Source organism: Chaetodon auriga, chromosome 6 (genome assembly GCF_051107435.1).
Source record: "Chaetodon auriga isolate fChaAug3 chromosome 6, fChaAug3.hap1, whole genome shotgun sequence".
Taxonomy (NCBI): Eukaryota; Metazoa; Chordata; class Actinopteri; order Chaetodontiformes; family Chaetodontidae; genus Chaetodon; species Chaetodon auriga.
The window spans coordinates 24670397-24695963 of record NC_135079.1 but is presented as its reverse complement, the minus strand read 5'-3'; the positions used below and the strand labels follow the sequence as shown (position 1 = coordinate 24695963).

Sequence of the window (25567 nt, the reverse complement as noted above, 5' to 3'; positions counted from 1 at the left end):
TTCCTCTAAACTCAATGTCTCTCTCTCTTTCACACATCTTATGTGTGCGTCCAGTCTTTCTGGCTTTTATGCTTTCTGTCGCTCTTTCACACATCTAATGGTTGACCTCCTTCACCTCTCTTTCCCCTTTGGAAAATGTCCTCACAGTTGCTTCACACAGTGTTATTGCAATTATTTTTATCCTGAGCTTGTTACAGAGCCACAAACAGTAGGGCCCCATTCATCCAGTCACTTCTCGTGTCCTCCAGCTTCCTCCAGCAGAAAGTTAATGTTTCTCTGCTTTGCCGGGCTCCCTGTATCACTTCTTCCTTGACATTTAGACAGTGGACTCAATTCTGTCTTGCCATGGAGGTGCTCTCAAAATACTGCCAACCACATATGAAAGGTCACATATTCTCTCGGCCCACTCTCACTCCTTTTCATTGATCTATTTTTTTTTTTTCAGTGACTCTGTGTCAACAACGATTACACCCACCCAGTATCCCTCCCTTCTGCCAAAGCGCTGTTAACTTTCTGAACTCAATTGAGTTTTAACAGCAGTGGGTTTTATATTCCAGACTACAAAGATTATTTTGTTATCACAACTGGAAGCTGTGTTGTCAGCCTCAAGTATGAACGTAACCATCACAGTGATAAACAGGAAGGAAGCATGTGAACGTCAGTGAGACAAAACAGAACATCAACAGAACTGCCAGCTTGTTTCGATAGTGTTTCCCAGTAACTAAAACAGAAATACATAGAGTGCTAAAAGATTCAGTCCCTCACTGAAGCTTGTTAAAACTGAAATAGTAGTAGACCTGGCAAGCTGCCACACATCACCCCCAGTTGTTTAATGATGTGTCCAGGCCTTGAAAAGTTGCACACATGAATTGTGAAAGCTGCATAATAGCATGCTCTGGGCTATCTGCACAGATAATTGGGTCAACTTGCACAGATAGGGACCCCAACAACAAATAATTTTGTGTAAACAGTGGTGAGGTTAGTAGTACTGTTGCACAGTTGTATTAAGTGAATAGCAAACTGTATACTGCATAAAGCACAAGCGCTGGTCTTTGATCAGAAAAGTCATTGCATCAGCTGATGTATTGATTTACATCACATCATTCAGACCACAAGTGAGTTGAAACATAATTGCATAAACTGTTTTTTTAGTATTTCCATGTCCCTAGAACATATGGTAATAGGACAGTTTATTCCTCCAACCCAAACATTAATCATAACCCTGCAGCATCTACCATTTTGATTGATGTAATAATAATGACTGCCTGAATAGTGATCCTTCTCCGTGACTGTTTACAAGCCTCTCCAGCATTGGGAATTCCTTAATCCTTCCCCCTCTGATGGGATATCACAACATGACCATCCAACAATTAAAAGTAGATAAGGAGCTCAGCAGAGAGGCTCGAGGTCAAGCTTAGACGCACACATTAAGGTCAGATAACCGAAGAGATCAGAGCTTATACGGGAGGTATTTCCTGAGGCACTGACACAGGGGCCTGACAACAGCGTGTTGTTATTGTAGTAGTAGTAGTGGTAGTAGAAGTGGGCCAGAGATTAGACCATGCTCCTGGTAGGCTCAGATCAGACAGATTGAGCAGGGGGCTGGGTGGTTTCACAGTCACTTAAGAGAGCGACACACTTGGACAAGCTCCCTTCACTGGGCATTAAACACAATTAAGTCAAGGCACTGTATCCCTCCCCACCTGGACTCTTAATGTCCTCGGTGCTCCCCTCACTCGCTGTAAATCCACTCCATCTCTCTTGCGCCTTACACTTACTATTCCCCTCCTGCTGCCTCGAACCCTTCCTCACGCTCTATCTAATCTGGCCTTCTGAAGAGTGTCAGCTGTGATTTTGTGTATTATCCACTCTGCATAGGGACATGACCTTAAGCAGCATTTTCAATTGATGTTTCATTCTTTAAGATTCTGCTTTAATCGGGGGAGCACAGAGGGCTGCCGGGTGCCTCCCAGCAAATACCTCGCCTCTGAATTATTTAGACGATAGATGATTGAAAGACTTTCAAGCACAGCTGCATCGCATTCATTCTGGCTGAGAAATCCGGCGCGACTTCACTGTCATCCACTAAACAAGTGTCCTCCACTGAGTCTGCCAGGCAGACTCCTCCCCGACACCTTCGACCTTGAAGCAACACCCAGTGACTCCAATCTTTCACACAATCACACCGGAGGCAGTGCTGGCATTTTAACACTCTCAAACATGGATTTTATTTGTCACTGAGATACAGGCATGCTTTTTTTTCTCTCAGTGTCCTCATTTTTAATTGCATCCGGTCATTTCATGGTCGTCAGGAGAGCACTTGTATCATTCATCCACGCTGTAGTACTCTTATTGTTGGACTTGAGCCTCCACAGGGTTAAACCTCAAAGGCCACAGGTTAATAAGGACACTAGAGAGAGGGTTGCTTGAACTCAGTTTATGTATCTACAGATCCTGTAGGACTCATTAGACCTGAGGCATCTCTCACCACCTCATCAGGCTTGCATTTGAAACCCCAAAGTTTCTCTTACCCATCATCACCTAACATCTCAGAGAGCTACTTTTGAGTTTGGTGGACTTGTAATGTGTGTCTGCCTGCGGTGCGGCATAGCTGATCAGCAGACTTGTGCCATTAATCAAACTGAAGTCACACAGTGTTTGGTTTGTTGTGCAAGTGCTGCAGCACATTTGAAGGTTTATTATCAGTTGTGCTATTTGTCAGTTAAACTTTGTCAGATCAAGACAATTAGCGCTGTGTGTGGTGCGTTTCTTTATTCTGAGAGAGAAAAAGGAAACATTTGATTTATCTGTTATTCCTACCTGATGATGACTGTGTGTATACTGTTTATATGAATGTGTGGCTCAGTGTGTGTTTGTTTGCATGCACAGCGGGTTTGTTGCTGACAGGCATTAAAGTGTTCCAGAGCAACGGTGTGAAGATGAGAAAGGAGGAGGGGAGTAATGTGAATAGAGGGGTAGAAAGGGCGCCTGTGTGATGATTTACCATGGTGCCTCTCCATTTTTTACCTCATTTGCGATTTTTTTTTTTTTATTCAGGCAAGATTGCCTTGGGTATTTCATTCTATTAGGTGTAGGCGAATATGTCACCACTTATGTCCTAGCCTATATTTCAGCGAGTGTGGAGCATGTTGCATGACTCTTATGGCTCTGATAGATGGACCAACACATCAGCAGGTGGGAGACTCCACTTAACCAATCACAGCCCCCCATAAACTGTTTCTTGCATTAACAGACTCACATTGCAGACCTCACACACACATCCACGGGGGCCTTGCAGGGTAGCAGAGAGGAATTAGGAAATTGCTCCCTCTAGGTGAAGTTCAGGTCTACTGCAGGTAGTTTTGGAAAGCTGGGAAGTTTTCATTTTAGGAGATGGCAGTAATTACATCTCTGTTTGTTCTGGATTTAACGTAATCAGCTCAAATGTGCAAAACCAGCGCGGCCCAAGTCCAATTTTTGCTCTAATCTCTAGCAGAGCTGTTATTGGCTTATTATAGTCATAATTGGGGTAAACTCTCTTGTCAGTGTTTGGTGATGGATGAGTATGCGGGCTATTCCCCGGGCTGCCAGAGGGAAATTGAGCCTGTTGCATGGGGCTGCGTGCACTGGGATTTGTGTTCATTTAGAGCTAACCTTACTCCGTAGATTACTATATCTTGTTCAGAGGGTCTGCCATTATGAGCAATACCTGCCAGGGGAGAATGCATTTGGTTGTTGATCATTTCTGTAGCAGCCCTTCACAGGCAGTGACTTTATTTGCTGTTTGTTTTCTCACCTTGTCATCTCTCTCACCTTTTACATTGCAGCTATGTGGCTGTGGGCTGCTCGGCGTGGGCATCTGGCTGTCTGTGTCTCAGGGCAGCTTTGCCACCTTCTCTCCCTCATTCCCCTCACTGTCAGCCGCCAACATGGTCATCGCCATCGGCGCCATCGTCATGGTAACGGGCTTTCTTGGTTGCCTGGGTGCCATCAAGGAGAACAAGTGCCTGCTTCTGAGTGTGAGTTAAGTTTTAATACCTATACAATGTGTCACTATGAATAGGGCATGCAAGTATGTAGACAACTGTCTGAGCAACTCCTCTCTTACTCCTTCTCTCCTCCATTGGACATTTTTCCTCCTAACATTCCCCCACATCACCCATGCAAATATTGACAGAACTGTCTTGTGGAGACAGCCTCTCAACATATGTTTATACACCTACGCACACTAGTCACAGGCCAGCAACAACCCAGCAGCATATTTGTATTTATCTTCCAGCCGGAACGTCGGTGGAGGTAGACGACTGACAGGAGGAGCTCAGTCTGCATTGTATTAGACCTCAGGGGTTCACAAAGGAAAATAAGAGCTGAGCAGTGGGATTCTCCCTTTCTGCAAATTAACACCAACGCGTTCATGTCATTTCCATGGCTTTGGTCACAATCCAGAGACAGAGCTGTCAGTCAGAGACCTTTTGTGTCACCATCATGGTTGAGCTACTGTATGTACATGGCACACTAAAGGATATTTTTGTCCTCGATAGTTGAGAATGTTCTATTATTCATTACAAAGACTCCTCTGTCTTGACTGTTTGCCCAAAGTTGTACAAGTGTTTTATCTTAGGCGCAAGTTAATTATAAAAGCTCACCCAGTGGAATGAGGTTTGCGTCGATCAGAGCGGCAAAAAAAAAAACTTTCATGTATAGAAACTTTAAATGAGAAGTGGAGTTGGGGCTCTGGGTACTTAACATCACAAACAGCTCAATCCCTTGAAGCTCTTGCATCAGTCAAAAGCCCCACCAAATCCTCAGTGTTTGACATGGCTTCCTTCACCTGCCTAACAACTGTGAAGCAGAGAGAAGACGAGAGCGGAGAGCAGGGAGGGGGAGGTGAAGGAGGTGAGGAAGACAGCTGGAATGAGAAAAAAGACCGACTTGATGAAAAATCTACAAGTTCTGACGTTTCTCATTAAGTCTCTCGCCGCTTCCGTGTGAAGCAGCGCTTCATATTTGGCCACGATTATTCTGTTAGTGCAGAGGTGTCTGCTAGGTGTTGTTGTTTTTTTCTTGGTCTGTCTGTCCAGCTCAGTGCACCCAGGGGTGGGGGGAAACATCAGAGTGGGTTTAGATCTCCCTGAGCAAACAGATCTGAGCGTCTACCTCGACATGTTATCTCTGAAGTTACTCTGCGGACAATTCTCTCTGGATTAGAAATATTCAAAGACTAGACATCCTTTGCAGTAATCAGTCTCTCTTTTTTTTGCTTCCAAAAATTGTTTACCGAGATAAATAAAAAAAAACGATAAAAACAAAGTGGGAGAGAAAACACTGAAATATCCATCTGAGATGTCAACGCTTTAAAACCTTGAAAGTGTGAACTGCTAGCAAATGAGAACATACGCCCACAAAGCTGTGCATGTATGTGAGTTAGTACACACACATTCTCACACAAAGCCATCAGCGCACCACCAATTTAGTGTACAGAAGGTGTTCGTTTAACTTCCAGCACCAGGAAAATGTGACAAACCGACTGTGAAGGCACAACAGTGAGACACGAAACCAGCAGCTCAGGTGCCCAGGCAACAACGAGCGCTCTGAACTTTTTCATTTGGGCCTTGACACAAATAATAGCCTACCCCCTTCCTCCCAAATGAGTTTGGAATTAATGGGGCTTTCTAAAATCTAGGTTCGCGTGCCTGTTCCCATGCTGTGCAAAAGCTTGGTAAATATTAGGCTGAGTCAAATAGAGAAAGGAGAATGGTAGATTAGATGCAAGGCTGTGTTGGAAATTAATCTAGGGAGGTATTAAACCTTCCTCCCCTCTTTTCACAACAACCCCATCCCATGGATTCTCCTTTTTTCCTCCCTTTGTCATTCCCACCTCCTCCTTCATCTTTCCTTTTCTGTCTCTCCTTATCCCATTCGCGTGTTTTTGAGTGCGTGTTGCTTTTTATTTTATTATTGAGAAATCTGGGTTGCTGTGTACTCTGCTCACACACAGAGATCATGTGCTGCAACCTTAATGGAATAACTCAACATTTAGCAAAATATTCTCATTTGCTATCTCGCTGGGAGAAAATCAATACCCCGTTCATGTCTGATGCTGAATATGAAGCCACTGCCGGCAGCCAGTTAGCTTAGTTTCGCACAGAAACTGGAAACAGGCGGAAACAGCTAGCCCGCCTCAGTCCAAAGGCAAAAAATTCTGCCCATCAGGACCTCAAAAGCTCATTAGCCAGCACGTCATGTCTTGTTTAGTTTAGTGTTTGATTATTTCTTGGATGGGTGAAGTGACTTCCTGCAGCCACTGAGGTTGACCCACCCCTAAAACCACAACATTTCCTTTGTCCACAATTAAACAAACAAGATATAATGTTTCAATCAGTGAGCTTTCGAGGTGTTGTAGGTGGATTGTGTTGTTTTTCATTCAGACAGAATCTGACTAGCTGTTTCCCTTTTTCAAGTCTCAATGCTAGGCTCAGCTGCTAGCTGTAGTTTCATATTTACCTGAGTTTTTTCTCGTTAACTATCAGCAAGAGAGCAACATTAGCACATTTTCACAAAATGTCAAACTATTCCTTTTACCTAGAGCGACTGATCATGTTGCCATGCACAGATACAGAAGGAGCCACACACCCACACATTTCATTTGAGGGCAGAGTATTAATCAAAAGCACTGCAAATCACAGATGCAGAGCTTATTATAAAAAGTATAAAAACTGTCATGTATGTAATCTACAGTCATGTAATAGCTCTTTTTCCTCAGAGGCACAAATGACTGCAACAGAGGTCTACTCTCTCAGATTTATATTCAATATGTTTTTACCCGTATGACAGGGTAGATTTACAATACTGCCAAAGCAATTGTTAAGACAAGGCTCTCCCACCTCTCTCTGACAGTTCTTCATTGTCCTGCTGATTATTCTCCTGGCAGAGCTGATATTACTCATCCTGTTCTTCGTGTACTCAGATAAGGTAAGTTCATTTTCTTTGTTATGTCTGAATTTTAAAGCAAATTTCTGTTGTTGCTCCAGTTAAGTCTGGGGTGTTTTCTCCCAACACTTCGCCACATCTTATCCGTAGTGTGTGCACACAGTTCCAAGGCTGTGAGTCATACATTACAGTTTGAGCCTTGGCAAGCTCAAGTCTTGTACGCCACACACACACACACACACACACACACACAGAGGTCCATGCACAGCTGTACAAAGCAGTAAAAAGTGTCAGTGTGATAAACACATTTATGTTTCAGTCGTGTCTGTTGGCTCTTTTTATATTTGGGTGTGTCTCAGGCAGGATGTTGAATGTCTTCATTCTGCCATCAACCCAGCAGTCAAAGGTTAGGCCATGAAATGCAGCCCAGTGCCCACCAGTTGGCTTCCTGTAGTTGCTCCCAAGCACATTTCCCATGACCCCTGCATGGCCTCAAGTCAGGTGTGTCTATGTGATGACAACAGATGATTCTATGGAGGTTATTGACATCCACAAACAAACTAGATTTTTCTTCATGTTTAATTAAATCACCCACAAATGCTTCATGCTGAAGATTATAAATGTCTCGTGCAGGACAAGCAATGAAGACTTTTATCCGTTTTCAAGGACATGTTGTTGATAGATCCATCTATTTATATATTCAAAGTCTCTATGTCGCCTGGCCCTCCGGACGCCAGCTAATTCTCCCTCTTTGTTCTGAGGTTATTGCTCAAACTTAGTCTCTCAGGCAGATAAAGGAATTCATTTAGCAGCCAATCCATTCACAGATTTGGATCAGGTCTCGGAGGCACACCCTGTCAGGAGTAAATATGTCTGCTGCCTTATCTCCAAAATATTACCGGCTTAACTTTGGGGGAAAAAAAAGGAAAAAAAAAAAAAAAAAGCTCCAAGCTCTGATCCCTCCCGTGGAATTTTAATAGAGAGCCTCTTGACTACACAGCAGTGCCTTCCCATCACCTGTGAAGGAAGGAAAATATATCCAAGTAGGGCTGAGGATTTCTTAAATGTGAAATCAAATGAGTCTGCATTAGTGAGGGATAGGGCATTAGTCGGGAGAACGGTCTCATTCACACAAGTTCCAGTGAATAGTAGCCATATTTTATGTTTCTCCCATCTTGCCAAATTACGGTGTGTTTATCCTGCCTTAGACCTAATGGGATATGAAACCATGATCATGCTGATTGCTACCAAATATATTTCCCTTTATTGGTCTTCAAATGTCATTGGAAAGCAAGGCCATCACAGCAAATTATATGTTATTGGAGATGGCCTTTTCACACTGCCTTCGAATGAGGAAATTGTGTAATGCTATTACTCAGATGGCATTTTAAATAAATGAAAGTTAAATAATGTCAGGTTTGGATGAAGGACAGTCGGTGTCCATCACTGAAGGTCTTAAGATGCTGCTCTGTTTTCTCCCTCCTCTCCTCTTGGCCTGCTTCTCTTCAGTGAAATCTCGTATGCTATGTCAGGCTCTCCTCATCCTCTGCTACAGGCTGTGATCAGAGGAATCACTAATTCACTTCTCCTATTTGATCTTCTAATCACAAGGCATTTATTAACAAGTCTGGAAGACATACAGTAGTTGGCAGCTTTTAAATGTGTATTGACAGAGGCTTGCAAAACAGATATTTTAGTCTTTCAAATAGGCCATCTTTAAGTCATGAGTGATGGCTCTGCGGACTGTGATCCTTCAGGGTGACAAGCTCTCAACGAGATGTGGGGAAGAAACGAACGCATAGTATCTGGTTTTGCTGGAGGAGTACATCTTCTCACTACTTTCATTTAGTCACCCTGTCTTCCCCTTACTTCTGCATCTACAATTTAATCCTTCTTAAGAGGTACTGCTCTTTCATCCTTATGGAGAGTTTCTCTCTCTCTCTTCTTCCTCACCCCAGCAGACTTGCCTCCAGGTATGGCTTATATATGTGGAGGTTAGGTACCCCCTTTTTCCCTCCACAGCCCAATGGCATTAAGATCTCTGAGCTCTCTGATTAAATGCCATGTAGAGGCCATAGTATAATAAAGGCTGGCCCTGCAGTTAGCAACCAGCTGACTACAGCAGATGGCCGGGCCACAAACCAGATTACAGCCATCCGTCTTTAACGCTGTGACCTCATTGTGCCTCTGTCAACCCAACACGCCGAGCCGAACACCAGTGAAGGTTTATTAGCTCCGAGTGAGGAAGCAGAACCTGACAAGCAGAGAAGGAAAGCACCAAAGCATGTGTGTGTGTGTGGTGTTGGGGGGTGGGGGCTAGTGGAGGGAAAACAGGTGGACACAGGTGAGAGAAAAGGGGAGGTGAGAAGTCTAAGAAAGATATGATAGATGAGAATATATGTTAGGGAAAGGGTGAATGTCTTTGAGAGGGAAGTTGTTAGAGGAGAGAGGGAGCAGTATGTAAAAATAGTCTAAAGTGATGATGAAAAGAGGACAGACGTGACAAAAGTGAGGTGAGTGTCTCTGTAAAGTTGAGAGTCTGGAGAGAGGCACTGATGCCGTGGAAGAGGAAAGTTTGTCACATGAAAGACTAGTTCAAAGGCCAGGTAAGACATCCCTGATTCATATTATTAACAACCCAGCTACCAGCAGACACCTCCAGTCATGGGTTGCATTTGTTTGCAGGCATAATTCTGTTCAATCCCCGGCCATGCTTTCGTTTTTCCAGACCAATTACAGAGAGGTAGAAGGGGTCTTCCCCTCACTCCGCTGAGTGGCCTGGCCTCAGGCTACCTAGCACAGGCTCGCAGAATAAACTAGGGAATTAAGTATCCTGTTTAATGATGTGCTGTTGGGGACCCTTGGCTGTAATGCTGTTTCTCCCCTCATCATTCATTACACTTTCTGGGCAGTTAGCTAACACACTTGTCCGAAAAATACTGCTAGTTTCTGTTCTTAGGAGCCAGAGTGCCCTGACAGTATACATGTGGCCAGGAATGATTGTGAAACATAATTAAGAGTGCTGAACGCTGTTGAAACAGGTACTTTCATGTGAATGTAATAAGGAAGATACTCTGGGCTGACATGAATTTGTTCTTGTGTGTACAGCTAATGATGGAATATGTGTGACTGTCACTTCAGTGTTTGGTTATGAGGTAACACTCGTTCAATACTTTTGAACAGCCAACTGGAGATAAGCCAACAGAGACTCTGTGATCTGACAGTACAGAACAAGACTTCCTGTCTTTCACTTGAAGAAGAGTAAAATATGTGAAAACCTGTTCTGAATTGTGTAGCCGTTTAAGACCTCATATAGAACGAGTCCTGTTTAAAGACTGAAGACGAGATGAGAGGCGGGAGAGGAGCTGAGTAAAACAGGGAATACAAGTTTGAAGAATCATCCTGCAAAGTGGAGATTTGGTCCATTTGGAGTTCTCTCCTTTATAGAGAAGACCCTCAGGATAGGTGTACATCTCCAGTTTTACCATTGGCATCATTCTGAAGGGTTCTTTAATGGAAAATGGCAAACTATAATTCTCAAAAGTATAGCACCTTAAGCTTTCCACTTATCATAAAAACTGACCTCAGCCATGACCAAAATAACGTGACCTAAATGGAACCACGTTGTTGTCAAGGCAAATCTGCAGCCATGGTACAAATAGACCAGAAACGTTCTTCCCAAAACATGTGCTTTCCGTGTGATTTCTCAAGAAACATCATGGGAATCAGTGGAGCATTTAGCAGCGAAATAGCCAGATATCTCTCTCCAAAGCTGGTGGAGACCAAAGCGGGCCTAAACAGAGAGAAATATTGGTCTTATGAGTCCACATGGACAGAAACAGGACTCCACATGAATGATGATGTTGTTCTTCATCTGCTGGATGTAACAGGCAACTGCTTGCTAACACGTTATCTTTTGAACCTAAATGGTGATAGCATGTTGGTGCTTTGATCACTGCCTGTGTCGGCTGCCCAAAGTGGCCAAGAAAGGAAATGATACAGGCTTGAGTTAAGCGATCTTTCAGTGAGAGGTTAACATTCGCTTTGACCGGTGTCTCGGTTCTCCTTCTGTTACGCATGGCAGGCTCCCATGTCGCTCCGAGCTCTGTTCTCCTGCCAGCGTGCAGCTACATTTTTACATCCTGTATGTATCATTTGTCTTCCTTCACAGATGGGTTGTTTTTTTCATTTAGTTGGCTTCGTTCTCAGAGTGGTAATATGTTTAGTAAACCTCCTGCATAGACTGTGGGTTTTATTTATTTATTTGTTTGATTTTAGTGAAATTGTACTACAGAGACTGTGATTCATTTGGAATTAAACGCTGTAGCATCGTTTGAAGATTATAATCGCTCAAAGTGATGAATAGCAGCTGTGAATAAAACTCCAACACCAATGCACTAATTGCTCTTCTATACACCCATCACACCACCTACTGTAAATAAAGCAATAAGCAATGCTTTCTTGTGTTTTGCGAGGAATTTAAACTGCCTCTGAGACAGCAGTTGTTAGGCACTTGTCCTCAGAGGTAAAACTAATGAGAAAGAAATACAAGGGAATCAACACTACAGTACACTTTGTCATCTGCGTGGCACATGATGTGACCTTTGCTGTCTGAATGGGAAAATTGGATTTGTGGCTCATATTCAACATTGAAACAGCAACGGAAAGATCTTTCACATTTTTGAAAACTGGAGCAGACAGCTCGGTCATGGCTGTGTACTCTGGTAATGAGTTAGCAGTGTGGTTCACTGTCTGCACAGTGACAAGTCCCTGTGTACCTGGTCCCCAGAGTGTTACATGTCACCAAATCTGGGGCCCGACTTTGACAGTGGGGAGTCCTTGCACTGAAACAATTAAAGTGTCTGTGTGGAATCAGATAAAACCAAAGAAATACGCTTGTGAGACACTGGTGAAGTTGAAAACAGAAAAGAGAAAAGTAAATAAAGAGTGGCTTTAATATTTTGACATTTGGTCGTTTCAGCACTGGTCAGATGAATTGCATTATTCCTGATCATTACAGCGCCTCAAGTGCCCGATGTTGATCCGACAGCCACTCTTTTCTCTGCTTTTGTGCACAGTGACAGAAAACCCACGACGATTTGGATAAAAAGCCTGTTCCTTCCTCCACTCTGTCAACTGGAAAATCTTCACGTCTCCCTCTGTTTTCTCCCTTCCTGTCACTCTTGTGTGTTCACCTGGCTGGCTGAGCTGAACCCTTAAAATTTCTGAGATAAATGTGCTGTCCTATATCGCTGAGCATGGACTCCGTCAGCCCAGAGGAAACCACAAGCTTATCTATCTAATGAGAAGTATGAGCGGCGTCTCAGGGTTTCGTCAATATGCCGCACTTGAAGTACTGCAGTGATGGCCTGTGGCAACATTCAGAGAAGACTTACTAGGAGTTAGATGCCCCAAAGAATAACGTTGGACTTTTATTTATGAACAATTTCCAGTACCAGCAACATAAGCTTCAGTCGTGAAGTTAGATTTCCTTATCAGAAAAAAATAGGCTAATGCAACAAAGATGTATTGGTATCTGCTCCTTTGCGAGGAGAAAATGGGGCAGAGTGTTGTGTGATCAAATCCCTGTTTGTTCTGCAGTCATTTGTCTGCCTCTCGTTAGTGTTAAATCTGGATCATTAAGTTTCATTTCAGGCTGTAACAAAGACTTCCGCACATGAAATGGGAGATGTGCAGAGACTTATTGGAGACTCAGAAGATGATTTTATTGTAGTAGGGGGCCCCCTTCTACTCTCTAGTGACTGTGTTAGTGCGAGGAGTCAGTAATGAGCAAGCAGCATCACACATAGCCTGGATGGAGAGGAAAAGATAGAGGATAGAAACAAAGTACGAGGCAGAGATTGATGATGCTGCTCTTCATCTCATTTTCTTGCACAAGGACAAATATGGTTGGGCCCGCAGCCCGGGGTGCAATACACACATTCGCTCCTCTGCATCAGCGAAGTTACAGAGCGAAAAAGAAGAATGTGATTTGAAATGATACTAATCTTATTTCAAAGGTTTTTTTTTTTGAGAATGTTTTAAATGGGTTTTGCATAATTAATAATTACTAAAGCATTTTATTGCCAGGGAAACTTTAATTAATCAGGAAAAAATGTGTTTCACTCTATGTTTAATTCAGCAAATAGTTTTCTCATGCCTCGCAGCTCAGAAAACAAGGGTTTGAGGGGGTTTTTCTTCCCACCAATAAACTGCTGAACCACTTAATTGAAAGCTTAATCTAGTTTTCTGTATGATCAAAGGAGGCTTTGGTCTGTCTCTCATATACAGTTCAGTGCTCAATGTCAAGTGACATTAAATTTTTATCTCTTTTGTAAAGCGGGCTGACATGATTTACCTGGCTGCTCCAGTTTTCTTCCTTCTATTATGTCTTGAAGTGAGGGACTTATTGAGCCAAACAGCATCTAGCTGAACACAGTCCTGAGCTTGTTGTGTCAGGCAGATACAGACCTGATGCCCCTTCTCTTATTCTATGCAGATTTTTTTTTTTTTTTTTTTTTTGTTCAGGCACAGTCTGAAGCCTTAAGCTCTAACTATTAAAGGGAGTGCCTTCCTTCCCTCTGTTGTGATATAACTTGTATTGCCTGTGAAGATGTACAGCATGGCCCTGGCAGTGCGTGTCATTTTTCCAGTAATAATTACCCCTTATCTGAAGCGCCTCTCAATCTGTCCTGGCAGTTAGCAGATCCCCACAGGCAAAGCAAACTGCAGGAGAACTAAAGCTCTGATTTTGTATTTCATTAACCCATCCATTGAGATATTAATCTCCATCAGACATGGCACAACCCTGAGCACATTGTTGGAGTTCAGTCAAGAGGAAAATGATTTGCTAGCTCTGCTCAAGGGCATGTTGAAGCTGTGTGTGAGGAGCAAAGGGACACATGATGTGTGTCATCTGCAGAAGATCTGCAGTCATCATGCAAAAGTCACTGTAGCAGAGTTATTTTTAGATGGCAAGAGAAAGGGTTACCTGTAGCTTGTCATTCTAATTGTTACTCACCTTCACATGTCTGTGCACTATTTTCATCAAGAGCACAATAATGTGAATGCAGCCTAAAGAACTCACATAACTAATGCTATAACTCAATTGACAGTTCTTGCTGAACCAACCCCTGTAAACCAAGGTCTGTAACCAAGGCTGGTGTTGTCTCTTTATCTCCAGGTGAGTGAGAATGCCAAGCAGGATCTGAAGGATGGGCTGGCTCTCTACAACTCAGAAAACAACATAGGCCTGCGAAATGCCTGGAACATCATCCAGGCAGAGGTAGGGCGATCTCGCTCCACGCATTACATCAAATATCAGAAACATTAACTTGAACATTCACTCACAACACTAGAAGTGCCACATAAATGCAAAGTTTAACTGAAATATTCCAGCTAATGTATTTCCTGGCTTGTAGCTGTGGCATTAATGCAACATTAAAAGTCAAAAGTGGCTGTTGAAGTACACTTTATTCCATTATGGCAGTCCTGTATAGCAAAGGGACTAATTACAATACTTTTACATTAAAGTTAGTTTGAGGTCTCTCTGGAGTGACAAGCATGAACTAACTCTTGTATCTGATGTGTGTGGCGTTCACAGTGGAAGTGCTGCGGAGTGATAGCATACACCGATTGGCATGAGGCGCTGAAGGAGAAGGTCGTTCCTGACCGCTGCTGCCAGGAGCACTACCAGAACTGTGGCCGTAACTCCACCAACATGTTCTGGAACAGGGTGAGTTCACATGTTTTTTTGTTGTAAATCCACCATATGAAATAACCATGGGAGGATTACTGAGCCAAAGCTTCTGTTTGATGTGATGATTAACATTTGTTGTTGGAAAGTCAATTAAAGAGCTACAAAGAGGCTCAGAACAAGCACAAAGGGATGAAAAATGACCACAAAAAGACGCAAAACAACCACAATGAGACACAATAGTAAAAAACCACAAAGAGACACAAAAGTATGATAAAGAGAAACAAACCACTCAAGAGATGCAAAACCAATACAAGGAGATGCAAAGTGACCACAAAGAGACACAAAAGTATTGCATAGACAAATAAAAGGATTACAAAGAGATTCAAACCACTAAAGAGTGATAGGAAAATGTCCACAAAGAGATATGAAACGATGCAAAACAACTACAAAGACTCGTCGTTTTTTGTGCTTTTTTTATTCTCCTCTTGCTTCTTTCAACATGTTCATGCCCACTGTCTCAAAATCTGCCCATGGATACAACACTAGTGGGATCGTCCACGTCTTGTCATTTCATATCAGCTTGTTGTGTTTGAATATATGTGATTTTAAAAGAGAATTATTAGGATTCAGGATGACTGATGTACAGGATTCACAGGGGACATAAACATCAGAAATGTTATGTATCTTTGGTCCATCTGTTCAGTAGTTGATTTTACCCTCCTCTGTGTGTGTATTTTAAAGTTGCGTTACAGTTTTCACACTCTTAACGCTGAATTCTGATCACGCTGGATTTATTTCCATTATGCATGAGACAACAGCGCTTTTCTCAAAAACCTTGCAGCACAATGTTCACCAATCTCCCCCCATTACAAGTATAATCTGCTATTGGCCTGGCATGTGGTTTGTTAGCAGGTCCAAAGTAGGGGATTAAAAACTGTAATATAATTGCCAAAATGAGAATAGGCAGACATTGAGCTGGTCCGCTGGGAAAGCACAGCACTAAAAACTTGCGTGTAATCCTGCCTAGAGGAGATGACCACACACTGTATAGTGACAGAAGTCTTACATGCTGCCTCAGCACTCGCGCTCAACAAGGGACACCACTTTGCATCTGAAACCACCATTAAGTCCTTCACCCCGTCTCTCTGCCTGTGAGTGAACTCTAAATGAACCCAAGTTGGAATACATTTGAGTGGAAACATCTGTCCATATGGCCGATAAGTCTGCATATAAAAGTCATCGCTCATTGATAATTCATTTATTTTAACACCTCTCCTGGTAGTTCATTCATCCAAGGGTATACCTCATGGAAGAGATGCATTTTTTTTCTGGAACAGTGTGCACTGGATGGAGACACGATTCCCCTGCCACGCTAGAAATGGACATTTCTCTAGTGCAGGGGTGGAGTACCTTTTCCTATCAAGGGCCATTTCAATTGTCAGAACGTCCTTCGAGGGCCATACTCAGAGGTGCCCGCAGAAATTTCTCATAGGGATGGCACACACTCACTAGTGATTGGGGAGCACCTGAGAAGGTTGTTATGCACATGTCAGCCTTGAGTGGAGCAAGAGTCAGTTTTGAATGAGCTGCTCTCAGTACCAGGTTGTTGCTTTCCACGTTTCCACGACAGGTTTTCCTCCATCTCTATGAATTATTCCAAACAAACAGACACTCAGTTTTACTTTGTCTGCTGCTATCAGCTCCACAGCAGCAACAAGGCTCTCCTGTGTGTCTGTCAGAGTGTGATCCTGTGAAAGCTGCTTGCTGGACATCCACACTTCATTTGTTTGTGGCTGTAAAGACACTCAAACATCGGCCTTTTTCATTACTGTGAGCGCATACCCACAAACTAACTTAGACACACGGGCTTGCCTTTTACTTCAAAAAAAAAAAAAAGATGTTGTCCATTTCTCTCGGAATAAGCAACATTCCACACCCTCTTAGGTTTTGCTAACCATGATGCTTTGGTGTGATATCAGTCGCTCTTTGTGTGTTGCCTTAAAGGACTGCTACAAAAATGTATCCCTCTTCTATTATATGTTATTTTCTTTTATTGCTGAAAAAAAAAATATTGCTTTTTTTGTGTTCATGAATTGCCTCATGGGCTGCATCAAATGCTCTCGCATGCTGTACAGGGCCTGCTTTAGTGGCATCTTCACATGCTTTTGTTCCATTTTAGGGTTGCTTCGAGAAAGTGGAGGAATGGCTGGATGACAACAAGCCCCTGCTGGGAACCATAGGCATGGTGATCTTGGTAGTGCAGGTAGGAGCCTGAGTGATAAATTGTTCTTTCCTTCTCCTTTTTTTTTTTGCTTCCCTCCCATTCATTTTCCCTCCCTTTTCATCTTTTGCTTTGTATCTCAGTGCATTTGTTTGTGTCCGCCTGTCTTGCAACAAGTTTAAAAAACCAACCATGTACATCCACGGGCCTCTGTGCCACCATCTTCTACTGAGAAAGTTATGAGGCCTGTGCTCACTGGGTGCTCTGGGCACCCACATTTCTTGAAATATTGAAGGCACTGTCTTCTGCACCCTGATCCTGTCAGGGAGAATCACAGCCACCTGGCTTCATGCCAAGCAGGCTGTAGTCGTGTATAAAGAGCCATCAGAAGATAGGAGAGTGCAGATACTGAATTCAGAAGAGCAGGTGTAGAGTTGCAGATTAAAGGCACTGGAGGGAGAGGTGATTGATATTCCTCCTAAGACATCACTTCTCTTTTTGTCCTAAACTCTGCCTTGCATCTATCCCTCTTTGCACAGTGAGTGTCTCACTGTCTTTGCAGCAGTTGTTCCACGTGCACGGAGGTTGTGTCCTGATAGTGTCTTCAGACTGAACAAAGCAAACTGTATTTTTGCCTTGCATTTGCACAAATTTGACTGCTGGAGTGCTTTTCCATTTGTGTTAACTTAGTCCAGACAGCTTCACTGGACTTCAACTCCTACTCTAGCACGTACAAATTAAGAGACAGCTGTGTTCCTTCCACCTGCTGTCCCTGCAGCCTGTAGTTGTCATGCCTATGTCACTCAGCTCAACTTCAACCATCCCACCAACCCGAATTTCAGCCGACTTTCTAGAAAATCTGCAAAAGAAAATGCAGAAGAAGAATCAGGCACAATAAGATACTGTCAAACCAAGCAGTGAAAACCAAGCAAGAAACATGATAGAAATCAATGTTTCACTTGTTAATTTGAGGAACCTTACAGCTTCCTTATCAGTCCAACACAGTTTGTCTGCTTGAGTGCCGCTGAAGTCATATGCTTCGTGTATGTCATGATTCAGTTCACTCTGTCTGTCTCCATTGCACTTTGTCACATTTTTTTTTATCGATAAATCAGCTTTTCCACCTCAGCCAAGCATAAAAAACATTTTTGCCACCTTTCCTCAATGTGCCACTGTTTTTTTTTAATGCTCAGCTTGAAAATGTGCATGAAAAAACAGGTGGACATTTAACATCTCCTCTCCAGCGAGTCACCGGCTGCACTCTGCTTCTTCTTCCTTTTCACTTTTCAAGCTTTCAACATTTTTCCTTTGCCTCATTTCCCCTGCCGTCTTCAGTTCGCTAATCCATGAGTCCATGTTCACTCAGAGCAAGGTGGTCTCACCATGAAATCTCCCTGTTGAGATTCTGCACATTTCTAATGTCCTTAGGGGAAGATGGTGCTTGAGCTTTAATGCAAGTCCACAGCCTCACCGAGGGAAAGTCGGCCTTATGTATTGGCCAGCTTCAGATCACTCTGTATTCATGACAAGATCACACTCTTCTTATATGGCCCCATGCATTTATACTAACCGCCCGACTTCTTCCCTCTGTCTGACACTATCTTTTCCCTGTGTGTTCATTCTTCTCCAAACACACACACACACACACACACACACTATGCACATGCAGAACAGTGACAAATATCTGCCCTGTTTGGAGACTGATAAATTCTTCGCTTCAAGTGAAACCCCACAACACCGACTCGGCTGACATTGATTTTAATGATTTCTTCATACACACACTCTCCTCACTCTGATTCAGGTGAGAGGTGGAAGAGTCAAGAAACAGGCCTGGAGCTGTCAGATTAGCAAGCTCGACAGCAAGGTGGAGGACATGACAGCTATGAGAATCATGAAAACTTGATGCCCCTCAACTCTGCAATGTTACATAATGGCCAGAGGCACAGAGAACTGACTTATGAATGATTTAGAACGGCAGCATATAAGGCAGACTTTGGCAAAAGTCTGTATGTATAACTTCACTCACAATGATTTCCGAATTGTCAGACATATGTGGGCACAATTTGAGACACGTAAATTTAGCTGTTTTTTAAACACTAAGGCGGTTTATCATTGGTCCTAACTCCCTCTTAGCTGGATGTTTACCTCAAATGGCACTTTGCATTTTGATTGACAGCGGCTTAAAGTAGCATTTTCTCTACAGCAGCCCTACGAATTAGGTTTTGAAACTAAAGGAAGAGAATCAGCAGCTTTCCCAAGCTAATCACATCCTGTAGGAATCCCTAGTGAAGGCTGTTTGTAGGAAGTCCATGTTGCCTTTTTAGGGAAGACTATGCACCGTACAGTACTTTGCAGTTTCTCTGCCATCCAAACTTTGCCAGATAACGGTTTTAGGATCAGCCCTGTGACTGTGTTTGATGTAGAAGTATCAGGGGTAATGGAAACTTCAAAGAGATAGCTGGCTACTTTGATTCAGTGGCATCTCAATTTACTTCATTGACTTAATGCTTGTGCATGCTGTACATTTTTTCCATCACAAAGATTCCAGAGCTTGCGTTTGAAGGCCCTCTGAGAGAGTGAATGAAAATGTGCTTGTGCTTCAGCACAGGATTTATTGTGCATCCAAAAACCACAAAGCAGCCTGAGGCAGCAACATCAAAAACAGCACAGCACAGAGACGCACATATATCATACATAAACAGACATATACTCTATACATGTAGACACAAACTCACTATCTCGTTCTCGTTTCCTCCGCAGCTCCTGGGCATGGCGTTCTCCATGACTCTGTTCCACCACATCCACAGAACGGGGAAGAAGTACGATGCTTAGCTTTGGGGGGAGGCACCCATTGAGAGGAGCCCCACTGCCTGATGGGATAAGACTCTCTGATTCGCCCCTGCTCCCCCACCCCAGCCCCTACAACCTTTTTAGAGCATCCTTTGCCCCCAGCCCCCCACCCCTCCTTCCCATGCCTTCTGTACAGATTCCAGCTGTGTCCCCACTCTGTTCTGCTCTCTCCTTTCACCATTCATTTTGCCAAAGAGTAACACAACTGGAGGAGAAGGGACACCTACTTTTGGCAAGGAAGAGAATCCCATTGGTTGTCACTCCTCTTGAGTACATTTTTATTTTATTTCACTGTATTTTTCTGCTTGGACTAACAATTTGCTGAAAGGAAGGATGAACTTTGAGACAATGAAGACTTTACTAATGCCCACACACCCCACTCTGAGGTAAAGAGAACACATGAGACTCATAGTACCTCCACCAGATGTGGAGTTTTTTCGTTTGTTTGTTTGTTTGTTTCAAGTCAAGGCCCCTTTTCACTTGTAAATGTAAAAAGTTCCAACATGGCATGCTAGTTTTCTACTTTACTGATTTACCTTTGTCGTTGAAATGTCAAACATCTTCATTTTGTCTTGGATTTCTGTAAGTGTGTCACAGATGCTCCTGTGGAAACTAAGTGTTGAACAGATCAGTGCACTCTGTGTGTGTGTGTGTGTGTGTGTGTGTGTGTGTGTGTGTGTGTGTGTGTGTGTGTGTGGGTTGGTGGGTGGGGGGATTTGATGTGACGTCGCTGCAGAGGTGCACAAATACGTTAGGGTGCTGTTTAATGTAATCCATGATTCATATTTTTTTCATTCAGCTATGAGATTTGGGTAAAGTGAGCATGATGGAGGAACGTCATGTGAGACCGAGGAATCATCAGTGGATTTATTTTCTACCAAATTCTGCAGCATCCTCTGAATAATAAATTGTAATGCATAAATCTGCCTGTGAACACACACAGGCACACACACACACACACACACACACACACTTTGCCACACAGCAGCAGTATTTCCATTCCCTGTGAGACAATACAAATGGTGTAAAATGGCTGTTTATTAGGGCTCCACAAGGACTGTCAAGTGAAGAGATCTGGGTGATGAAGTTCCCCCTTTGAGAATACAGACTGAATTGTGTGTGTGTGTGTGTGTGTCTGTGTGTGCAGCTTTGAGGGTGGGTTTTATCCTTTGTCCAAGCTGCAGAGGAAGAAAACAGCACACAGAAACGCAGAGAAGCGAGGGCACGAGGGGCAAAATCAGAGCAGACATGTTGCCTCCCTGCTGCCATCAGTTGTGTTGATGGAGACGGCCAGAGACTTACTTTTCTGTTTTCTTGAGATCTCATCCATTTGCTCTGCCCTCCTCATTCTTTCTCTCTCTAGCTGTCAGCTCCCCTGTCTCCATTTTTCTTTTTTTTCACCCCCCAATTTTCTTCTCCCATGTCAGAAAGCAATGAGCTTTGTGCTCCATACGTACATACAATACCTCTGCTGACATTCCTGTTCATTACGAGGTGGCACCTCAGGTTTGCAACTTCACCCATTTTAGCTAAGCTTCCTTTTCTTGCAGCCACAGAGGAGGGGGCGGTGGGAGAGTAGGCAGATCAAAGCTGAGACAGATAGGTATGGCAACATGCCCTGTAGGACATGGTTGTTTACCACTGATTCACTGCAGGAGGCCAGAGCACCAAGCTGCCTCCTTAAGACTGAAAATACTTTACATCTGCTGTGGTGACTTAAAGAAAATGCCCTCCAGTGTGTCTGCTCTGGGCTTCAAAATGCCTGTGAGTCGGTGAGAGGCGGTGGTGTAAAGGACTTATTGTTTAATGATCATTTTAGCTTCAGCCATCATTTGGTTGTGACTGGTTGTCATGGGTGTGATAACACTGAACTCACCAAATGCTGAGGTCTGAGAACACGGCTACAAAGGGGCAAGAAACAAGCGATCAAAACGATTGTAAACCTGTTGAACCACAGTAGCTCCCACATTATTCACTTTTTGTCAGTGATATTCCCTCATTAGGCAAGAAAACTGTCTTTACATCTATAGCAAGTACAACAGGTCAGAGTTGAACCTGAAAGTCAGCCTGTAGACTGTGATGGATGTTTTCAGCAGACAGTTTAAGTAGTAATTTTACCTTGACGGCTCCTTGGGCTGCTAATCACTTGCTGGGTTGAGTCATTTCAATTCGTAATCATTACGACATGTTAGCTGTTGTCTGTATGGTTGTGGTAGGTGACAATGTCCTTTGTAGTCACCACAAATGCACCTGTGAAGAGCTTTTGCCGTCTGTCACAATGGTTAAAGAAATATGCCGATGCGATGTTGTGGGAAATTTCACGCTCAGCATTTGGATACTGAAAATGTGGGACAGTAAAAATAGCACACTATATAGCAAATATAGATTTCAGACACTTTTTTTGTGGTTCTGACACAAGAAGACATCCCCCATTGCTTTGATTGGCTTGTTTCTTTGTACAAGACCAGACATATTTCTTTTGTGACAAGTGGTGAAGAAGTCTGAGATGTGGGCAGCAGTTCAAGAGGTCTAGAACCAGGCTATGTGTTTTTTCGAAATGTTACCACATTCCCAGATCTCAGCAAAGAACTTCCAGTACTGTTACTAATGGGGATGATGGCCAAATACAAAAATAAGACCATGAACTGTAATTATCCTTCAACAGAAGACAGGTGGTCATTTGTTTGCTGCTGTTGGGAGTAGAGAAATCGTTGGGACCAGAAGTGGCTGCATTGTATCCAAGGTAAACGTTGACAGGAGAATTTGTGGCTATGGATGAAGCCTTGGAACTCAGACACTGTGCATTGCTGCTACGTGGGCTAACAAATGACACAGCATGGGAAACAAAAATGACCCAGCACCAAGATTCACTCATTAGACATTCTTCCAGTCGGCAGCCTGTTTGCCTCACAGCATCACCTGAAGTCATTCTTAACTTTTTTTTTTTTTTTAATCATTGGTTTCATAATGACTTAATCTGAGAGAGGCAGTTTTAAGACGAGGGGGGTTCGTGCATCAGGAAGCAACAGATTTGGGCTGTTATGTGCAGCGACCCTGCTGGCTGTGATTCACTGCCTGCCCCCCATATGCTTGAACTCTTCTTGTTGTGTCCACGGGGGGAACATGACAGCTGCTGATGTACAGCGTAGGCACGAGTGGTCACATCTCCTCTGCTTGGCTGCCTGCACAAACTCTCCCCACATCCCTTATTTACTGCTTCACTCTGAAGACACCCGGCGCTATATATACAGTAGCTGGCAGCACTGACACTGAAGAAATACAGCTGTGCTCTTTGGACGCCTCAAAGCAGCTGTGAGGTATATTCTGTACCTGGCAGGAGTTATAGGAGACGTGCTTGTAAGCGCTCTCTGCATTGTAACCTTACTCCAGGCAAAAAGTTCAGAAGAAACTCAAGATAAACATTTTGATGTGCTGCTTCATCTTGCGTGGGGTGGGAAAGTGTTTAAATGCAGATGTCACAGAAAATGTGAGAACGGAGAAGAGCGGAAATAAAACAAATCCGGTCTCTGTCTCCAAATCTGACGTCATATTTCAGAGACCCAGCCTCCAGACTCGAAGGCTTTGCCGCCAACTGATCTGACGATGCCGACATTCTGACATTTTCTGCGCCATGTGCACTCCCTCTCAGCTCTGCCACTGTCACCTAGTTTTCCCGGTTTCGTCTGAGAAAATGTTCCTTCATATTTTTAGAATGCAGGGATGAATGCCATTTTAACAAAAGCTGTTTAACAATGTTATTTTTGTACATTGGTTGTCACTGTTTTAATGTTTGTTTTTATACAATATACTGTTCTTGTTGTAGGCTGTTTTTACTGGCTTTTTTTTTTTTTCCATTCATTACTGAGCTCAATGTCACTCATTGTGAGAACATGATGTTAAGCATTTGTTTCTTAGAGGATTAGTCTTTGCAATGTTCCTCTACAAGGTGCAAAAATGCCTTTCTGTCTTAACATTGCTACAGGCAGTTAAAGCAATTAAGTCAGAATTGATAGGGAGAAAATTTGTCATATAGCATCGGGTGAAGCCCACAAAGACATACTGCACGCTTGTCATCATGCTTCTCTGTATTAGGACCTAGTTTGATTAAAATTAGGACGTGCTGGTATAATCTGCAGTATGTCTTTTAAAACTGCCAGTGTAAGGCCCATTATGTATTTGTAGAGCATGATCTATTAGATGACACTGCACAACACAGAGCTCATGCCATCACAGTATATCAGCCCTGTCCGTCAGCCCCAGATGTAAATATGGTCATTTTTACAACTGGTGTAACTCACTGTTATACTTTACCTCTGCCACTTGTAATCACATTTACATTGACAGTTTAACTGCCATTTTCTAATTCTGACTTGCCTAACAACCCCATGCTCTGTTGTGCTCAGCTTCAGATATTATCTTCCATGTTACCCATTTTCTCATCTTTGCTACAGGAGCAGTGTAAATTTGATGTAAATTTGTGTTTTTGTCCGTATGGCTTTCTTATTTTATTTGACTACATTTTCATCTTGTAGAAGACACATTCTCCCTTTTTTTTTCTTTTTTTTTTTTTTTTTTGGAAGGAGAATAAAATATTTCCACAAAAGCACTCCCAGTAAGTCACAGAGATGGTAAAGGAAGGACGCACATGCAGTAATTAGATTTGTCTGCTGTGATGAACTTTGAGACATAGATTTTTTTTTTTTTTTGGTTTGTTTATTCGTTGTTGTTGTTGTCTTTGTTTTTTATTTGCCACCTTTGACATACTAGTTCTCTAATCTCCTCCTAATCCTTCCCCCGTGCTAAAGTTGAATATCTGAGCAGTGGAAATGTTTGCTCTAGAAATGGCGTGTTTGATGTTGTGTTCTGCTGGGTGGCACTATCTGATACCTGCCAGCCTTGTCCTGTGGAGTTTCTGCTACATGTGAAAGCACTCTGAATATCTATACTAGGTGGTGCACTACCTTCTCTTTATTCTCTAAATCAGCTATTTTTTAAATAAAGGAAAGAGTGTCACAAAATCCCATGATACCGTACGCTCATTGCCTTTCATGTTCAATGACTCGATGCTCCTGATGTATTCCCTTTTTATGTCACTGACAATTATGGATGCAACATTTAAAGAGTGTGTGATGCTGAATTTTTGGGGGGGGAGTGGAAGACAGGACTTGGCATGAAGAGCAAAGTGAAGCAGTGTCACAGCAAATCCCATGGTGTATTGAACGAAAGAGAGTGGCATTGCTGCCTTAAAATGGCCTCTTTTTTAAAAACTAACAAAACCTGAGGGACTGTTGTCCTAAAGACAGAGATGAGCCAATGGTAGTCAGCCAGTCGAGCAGAGGGGGTTTTCTTAAGAATAAAAGGGAGATGATGAAAGTGGGAACCACCACCAATTTGTCTCAAGTTTGTACAGCATGGAGTGAGCAGCAGAGTATTTTTGTATGGAGCTTTATCCCTTTTTAACCAAATTGTTATCAGGCCCATGTGTGATAGTGAGTGGAGTTTATTGTGCCATTCCATCCTGGCTTTTTGTTTTACATCACTGTTCCTTCTATGCAAAAATATGACCTATTTTAGCCTTTGTACAGCTTATTTTGTATGAGTAACATGTACTGAAATAAAATGAACAGAATCAACTGCGGATACTTTTTTCCTAATTGTTATTACAGCATTTTGCATGTTTTCGCCCTCATCCTCAGCAGAACTCATTTCATTAACCTGAATTGGGAAGTATTTCTTTTTGTTGAGACTGTTTAGTTTATTCACACATGCCATTATTCAGCTTGTTAATCTGCAGTGGAGCTGAAATGCAAGTTGTCTCTGCTGAAATCTCTTCTCATTCTGTCTTGTTTGCCTCAGTTAACTTGTAT

At 42.9% G+C, this 25567-nt stretch overlaps 1 protein-coding gene across 3 annotated transcripts in view; it reads left to right on the top strand.

The window, feature by feature from the left end:
* tspan9a (tetraspanin 9a) overlaps positions 1 to 25333 on the top strand; it is a 163964-nt gene extending 138631 nt beyond the window's left edge. For all 3 annotated transcript variants that reach the window (XM_076732896.1, XM_076732897.1, XM_076732895.1), the window contains 6 exons: positions 3828 to 4019; positions 6898 to 6972; positions 14114 to 14215; positions 14534 to 14665; positions 16809 to 16892; positions 19611 to 25333. In XM_076732896.1, the coding sequence (XP_076589011.1) occupies positions 3828 to 4019; positions 6898 to 6972; positions 14114 to 14215; positions 14534 to 14665; positions 16809 to 16892; positions 19611 to 19682 (657 nt within the window). In that variant the 3' untranslated portion in view covers positions 19683 to 25333. The remainder of the gene's footprint in view (positions 1 to 3827; positions 4020 to 6897; positions 6973 to 14113; positions 14216 to 14533; positions 14666 to 16808; positions 16893 to 19610) is intronic.
* Positions 25334 to 25567: the final 234 nt, after the last annotated feature.